General features: G+C 40.4%; 1 protein-coding gene across 1 annotated transcript in view; it reads right to left on the bottom strand.

Moving 5' to 3' along the window:
- The window catches only part of LOC104938973 (caveolae-associated protein 1), a 31,292-nt gene extending 29,254 nt beyond the window's left edge, over positions 1-2,038 (bottom strand). Inside the window, exon 1 of the mRNA XM_019271293.2 lies at positions 1,183-2,038. Within this exon, the coding sequence (XP_019126838.1) occupies positions 1,183-1,713 (531 nt within the window). The 5' untranslated portion in view covers positions 1,714-2,038. The remainder of the gene's footprint in view (positions 1-1,182) is intronic.
- Between the last annotated feature and the right edge of the window lie 5,253 nt (positions 2,039-7,291).

Consider the following 7,291-nt stretch of genomic DNA (forward strand, 5'->3'; position numbering starts at 1 on the left):
TCACATGTGAAGGCTTGTATTCTTTACTTCTATATATAGTGTGCTATTGAAGAAAAATATCTGTAAGCCACCTGTAGTGGATACTGAGGACTGAACCAATGTATAGTAGATTTGGGGTGGGGCAAGGATGGTGTAGAACAACATCTGGAAGATTAATAACCACATACACCCGTGATCGCTGCTTCTGTATGGTGTCATAGAGCAGAATGAATTGTGCCTCTATATATGCTAATAGTAAAACAAGAAGCATGATGTTATTTGGGTTTATTTAGGTTCTATTATAAAGGTACTGTTACTTGTACTGTGTACGAATACTTGGAAAATGCAGCACATACCGCAGTGGAAAATGACTGGAAGCTGTGTTTTCCAATAAATAAGTGTGAGTAATGTATCCAGTACATTGTTTCCATAGGTGTGGATGTGTATAAACAGTCTTTTGTGTAATGTATTTGGTTTTTCGTAACACAAAATTGAATTGTTTTATACTGTACATACTACATAATACACTCAAATTTTATATTCTGTAAGATACTTTATTCATTCTGTTTGACATCGGCAAGTGGAATTCACGTCATGTGTGTAGTCAGGTTTACATAAAACACTTCAGATTATGTTTAGGTGTATATTAAGGTATATTTTTCATATTAAATGTAAAAGCTGAAGCACATAAACTATATAATATTGAATATTCTTGTTTTGGTGCTTATATATATATGATGAAGCAGTAGGCAAGGGGCTAAGGAGTAAAAAATACCTTTCTATTTGTTAGATGTAAATTGTATTAAAAGTATATAAAAATAAAAGTATTGGTTTCTGAATGGCATGTTTTTGGTGCTGTTGCTTCATTGATGGGAGATAGCACAGCCTGTGACTTGAGCACTTGCCAGCAATTCTTTGAGGTAACCTCTGACCACTCCCTGAAAACCCCTGCACCTCTGGAACATCTTTTCTGTTCTCTGGTATCAAACCACCACGGCATCATTTGTCAGCAGGTTTTTTGGGGTAAATGATGTGGTAATGACATGACTTTCATTTACATTTAGGAAACCAAACGTTTGTTTGGTTCACCAATGACAGTCACACCCATCCCTAAACCAATAAGGTGTAACACACAACCTCACATCTCAAACAGACAAACCACAACCACACACTGATTCATGTATTTACTCTACGCTCTCTCACCTGATAGATCATGACTTTAAAGTTGCGTCTCTTCAGCAGCTCAGCTTCGTTGTTCTCCAGCTTCTTGATCTGGCCTCCTTGCTTCTCCAGGGTGGCCCGCACTGTTTTGACGTTGACGCTCACCTTGCGCACCTTCTCCATCATCTTATTGACGCTGTTAGAAGTGGTGCTGTGGCTCTTTGCCAGTTTGGTCAGTTCGCCCTGGATGCCAGTCACGGAACGCTCCATCTCCTGTTGCCTGGCCTCCAGCCCACTCTGGGTCTGCTGGATCTGGTCCACTGCCCCGATAATCTTGTCAAGCAAAGACAGAACCATGACCCCATTCACCTGTTGGTCCAACTTCAGCACATCGTCCTTGTCTTCGGTAACGTCCCCCTCTGTGCCCATGGTGGACAGCTCTTTCTTGGCTGCAGCAAGGGCATCATCTTCATCATCTGAGGGTGGCAGGTTTACTTCGTCGTCTGAGATCTCAGTGAGGGTTCGAGGCTCTAGCAGGGCACTTGAGGATTCCAGTGCTTCCATGGCTGCCATGTCAATGGATTTGTAGTGTACAGTCAGCTAATCAACGTTTTTTCACCACTGCTTCGTCTAGATTTCCCCTTCAAAGGTTTGCTTTCTCACCTGATTCTCTTCTCTGGACCTCTGTTCTTTGTCCCTTCTTCTAAACACTTATCTCCCAAGCATACATGCACTCTTTCTCTCTTTCTTTCTGTCTGTCTGTCTGTCCTGTCTACTTCAAATCCCTGGAATCAGGCCAGTGTGCAGGGGAAGCCAAGCGATGCAGGATGCTACCACATGAGCGTTAGGATGTGAATGCCACACCAGGCAGAGAAACCCTCCAGTCAAACTACAGCCAGCAGGGTTTTTTCTCTCCAGCCTCCATGCCCCCTCCCCTTTTTCCATCTGACTCTTCCCCTTCTTAAAACTCCTCCCTCATCTCCTCCCTAAATACATACACAAATCAGGAAGACTCCACCTAGAGCTGGCTGGTCCGGCCCCCAGTGATTCGATAACACACCCCTTTGGTCTAGCCTTGTCCCACAAGCATGGTTGGAATAGTTAGAGCAGAGTGCACTGATCTGCTTGCATACATGCTCAGGCACAGCAGAAGGAGGAATGTCAGGCAGGATCTGTCCCTGTTTCCACTCCTTTCTTTCGTCTATGCAGAGCATGTTCAGGTCATGAAAGGCAGGGCTGGATTTATGATGGAAGAAAGACACCAGGAAGCAAAATGTCATAAAGAGCTAATAGCTAATAGCTAATAGCTTCCAGTCATTTTCCACTGTGGTATGTGCTGCATTTTCCAAGAGTTCGTTAAACAGTACCTTTATAATAGAACCTAAATACAAATAACTTCATGCTTCTTGTTCTGCTGTTAGCATATATAGAGGCATAATTCATTCTGCTCTATGACACGACATAGATTCTATGTGGTGGTGTACAAGTACTGGGTGATGTGTTTTAAAATCAATAAACTCATCTTTTTTTAACTACTTGTTTTAGTGTCCAGTATGTACCAGGTCTGCCTGACAAACATACCTGGTGCTCACTGCTCATGAAAGGCATGAACCCTCATTGTCCAACTCATACTGCTCACACGGTTATCATAGGTTACTGTTCGCCTGCTACAGTGGTCAGAACATAGGAAGTTGGACAATCAATGAATGAACAGAAATCATTGTCTCAAATGAGGACGTCAGTGAAGGACTTAAACAAGACTTGACTTGAATGAGATTCAGCCCTACTGTCTAATGTGCTTCAGAGTAAAGACAGATTTTCAGAAAGAATGCTCAAAGAAAAGTGTCAGAAGTGAAAATATCTTTTCAGTCCATAGCAGAGTACACCTCGCACCTCACACTGGATCCTACATATCCCACAATACACCTAAGTAGCATCTTTTGTCATACTGTGCCTGCTTGGTCAAGGTTAGGGGGTTCTATTTACACACTATAGCAGAAGTGGATTATATTATTTCCTGTCGTGTGTCAAGGTGTTTTAATTACGTATGGATCCTAACATGATGAAACTACATCTTACCTTTGCATGATACAGAAAACTGTCTTATAAAGAAATGCCTTAGTTTTCTGTAGTCTTGACCTCCCATCTCGAAGGAGAAGAGATTGTTTCACCAATAATCAATCTGATGAATTTCCTGATCATTTATGACTAAGGGTCAGTATGACTCTTACAGAACTTCATCTCTACTTTTTTGTTTTAGAAACAATTGATTCCAAGTTGGTGGCTGCTTTCTTTGAACTGGCTCATTTGCGACCGACACATCACTATTTCATAAAATGAAACATACACTTATTTACACTTGTTTCATAGTTTGGGATTGGTTGCATGTCCTCCTCAGACCTCTGATGTCATTAAGCTTCTTCAGTCTTTCTCAGTTCATACTCCTACATGCTCTGTAAAGATTTTTGTCTTCTTCTTCCATAATTCTTTAATATCTTTACTGAGCCACAGTTTATTGTTCTATAGACTGTAACAAATGTAGATTACATGCATCTTCAACAAATTTTAGAGGTAAGCACATCAGTAGATCAACCCTCACACTCATACTTACCCTCATACTGCATGTGAGTGCAGACACCAAGATTCACAATAGCTGCTTCATCAGCCTATATGTGGGTGGGGAGGGTAACAAGAAGTCCAGCTGACCTGAGACACACCTGGGAGAGGAGCTGAGGCCAGCCTTTGTTTGGAGTTGATTTAATAGGCTCCATTTTTAAATGTTAGAAAGCATGATTTAATATTAAAACTATAGGACCATGAAATATTTCTTTAGCTCATTATTTGTTGGATCAGTTTTATTTGTAGACTTTCCATGTTGGGGAGGGACTATATCTTGGAGTGATTGTTTAAATACACCAGCCAGGAATGGGTATGGTTGGGCAGTGCTGAGATATTTTAAAATAGTTTTTAGTCCCTTAAACACAAAATGAACATGGTTATTTCTGAATGTAGACTCTAGTCACCTGCATGTCTCCAACTGGGGGAAGAGATTATGTTCCAGTTTAGAAAGGTACATGACTTGTTTGACTGTTTCTCAAGTTTCTTTAGTATATTAATGTGTTTCTGTTTTTTTAAAGTTTCCAACCAAAATACTTTTAAAGAAGTCAACCACATTTATTTGATTTAAGTTTGTTCTTAACTTATCACTTGAATGGGCCATTTGTTCTATTTTCAGAGTTTTCTGCCATCTTAATGTGCCTACATGTTTGTGATGATATCCTCTGTTTGCATAACTCCTCTAGTCCCCCCTGGTCGTGCAGTCTACACCCATGTTGACTCTTCTCTTTTTAATTATTTCATGGTTGATTGGATTTATGTATTACTTACATAATTTACTCCCTCTGGAGACCAGTATACTATCGAATGTGTTGTCAATAAAACTTATATTTCTGTATAGCAGTCTCTGGTTACAGTTTATTCTGAGTCTTGTGCATTGGGTACCAGGTCACATATAGTTGGGACACCTCATATAGCCACTAATCCATTCAGAAAGTGCAGTCAGTACATAGTTGGATTTTTACTTAACAGTGTTAAGTTACAATGTTACCATTAATTAAAAGTAATCTGTTATGTTACAGCGTAAGAGTACTCATGCGTTACCAAAAATGAAAAGCTGTTTGCAGCACCTTGCACATGCTGACACAGACACACAGCCTGCTTTAAATGCACTGAGAAGTCCTGACAATGAATAACATCAGTCATCCAACCAAATGTACTCTGCAGGGTAACAATAACAGGAAAGACAGTCAGCAGTATGCCACATAACGTTTTATTAATTCTTTTTTTTTTTTTTACGGCAGTGGCTCAGAGGCAGAGCGGGTCGTCCACCAATCAGAAGATCGGTGGTTCGATCCTCGGTGTGTGAATGTGTGTGAATGCTTAGCTCCTCAAACTGATGAGCAGTTGGCACCTTGCATGGCAGCCAATGCCATCAGTGTATGAATGTGTGTGAATGAGATATGTAGTGTAAAAGTGCTTTGAGTGGTCGGAAGACTAGAAAGGCGCTATATAAGTACAGTCCATTTACCATGTTTCCTGAATTTTGGTACTGTATACTTGTTTGGTAATTGTACTTTGGTACTGCCCAGGTACCCTATGAGCACCAAACAAGATTAGGTAACTTCGACAGAAGCTTTTCACCAACGCAGAGTGTGCATTTTACCGTTATGTTCTTTTCCTTTTCACTGGCGAATTGAAAATAATGTGTGTACTTCCACGACTCAAAAGCTGTCCTCTCTGCCATCTTGCCGGTGGTTCGAAAACACTCACTCACACACACACACACACACACACACACACACACACATACACACACACACATACACACACACACACAGGTAACGTAGGTCAGCAGGGCACAGACGCATCATCACAGTGCTGCGCCTCCACTAACACATCTGCAGGTGGCTGACAAAAAGCAGGCCGCAGTCGGAATTTTTCTTTCCTTAACCGGAGAAATTCTTAAAGCAACGGATTACTCTTTAAAAAAAAATAACGAAGTTAGTAATTACGTAAGGCACAAAACTAACGCGTTACGTTACATGTTACAGTTTACACGAAAAAAGTAATTAGAGTACTCCAACCTACAACACTGCTCATTAGTAGCCAAAGGCTAAAGGCCAACAGCTGCAGGAGATACATATTGTTGAATGAGATTTTAAAGAGTCAGAGTCTTGCTTGGAATCCATGGAAAGTCATTTTCCAAAGAGCACCTTCCAGTCATTACCTTCATATTTCACTCTATATGCCTCAGTAGCATGTGCTACTCTGCTTTCCTCTGTCCAGCAAGCAAACACATCACAAATGCACTTTAATGCACACAAATTATGAAAACCACATGGCACCCTGGAACGAGGCAGAAAGCTATCTTTGAGAAGCTGCCTCTCGTAGAAGTCTGCAGCAGTAATTTATGTACATTATGGGAGTTCCATCATCCCAAAATTGCTTACTGGCAGCCAGCCAGTGTCCTGGTTTAAACCCTGCACCATGTGAAACTGAAGGGGGGGGTAAACTCTACTGTGGCTGTTTGTAAGAGGAAAATTTCTACAGGATCTTGTTAGTACTGACTCAACACTTGGCCAGTTGTGGACTATTCCACCACATCTGGTAGACCTTATTCTCCGGACATTTAGAGGGATGGTTTTGGTAGCACTTTATTTTAGGTGCTACTAATACAAAGTTAGGTTGCATAAGCATCTTACAGACCAAGTTAATACATGATAATCATTTAATCAGTTTTAGTAAAGTGTTAAATAATCACAACATGACGGTTTAATGGCAGATTATTAAGGCTATATTATTTTTTAAGATGATTAAATGACTATATGTGTACTGTGAATGGTGTCAGTGATGAGTCCACAATTATCACCAATGCTGTGGGTCCCCTCAGGTATGGAGCATTACAGCTTCTTTGGCTCTTCTGGCACACAGTTTTACTGTGTTGGTTCAGTCTCAGCACTCTCGTAGTGTTTTCAACAATGTTGGGCTGCAGGCAGATCGACACAGCCCTGTATAATAAAATGCAATCATCACATCATTAATTCTTACAAGACTTGAGCAGCAGGATGATCCTGTTATCATACTGTGAATTTAGCCTCTGTATGCATTAAAGTTCTCAATAACATAACACTGCTCTGTGAACAGAATAAACCCTCATAGTATTATGAAGATGATATAAATTAAAATGGGGATTACAGTCAAGAAAACAATGTCCATTATTTAACTATTCATGGATTTTCTTGATCTTCATGGAGTTTGGTTGCCATGATAAACATAAACCATAAATGATGATTTAACTAATCACACTTTTATCATTCATTAAGATTTATTATAGAGACACAAGAGAGAGGAAGAGAGAGATGAGGAACAACATGATGATGATGAGGAGGAACGGTTCATGTCTCGTCCTCCCACACTGAACCTGGCAGGAAGTCATTACAACAGGACATTATCTGTGCCTACGTGCGTATGGTATGTATGGATTGCATGATAAGTCTCCGTGTCAACATTGCTGGAAAATCCTTGATCAACCATGTAAAGCTTCCGGTTGGGATTTCCAAAATAAAACTACAATGCGAATCTATCAGAATGA

Source organism: Larimichthys crocea, chromosome XVI, assembly GCF_000972845.2.
Source record: "Larimichthys crocea isolate SSNF chromosome XVI, L_crocea_2.0, whole genome shotgun sequence".
Lineage (NCBI taxonomy): Eukaryota > Metazoa > Chordata > Actinopteri > Sciaenidae > Larimichthys > Larimichthys crocea.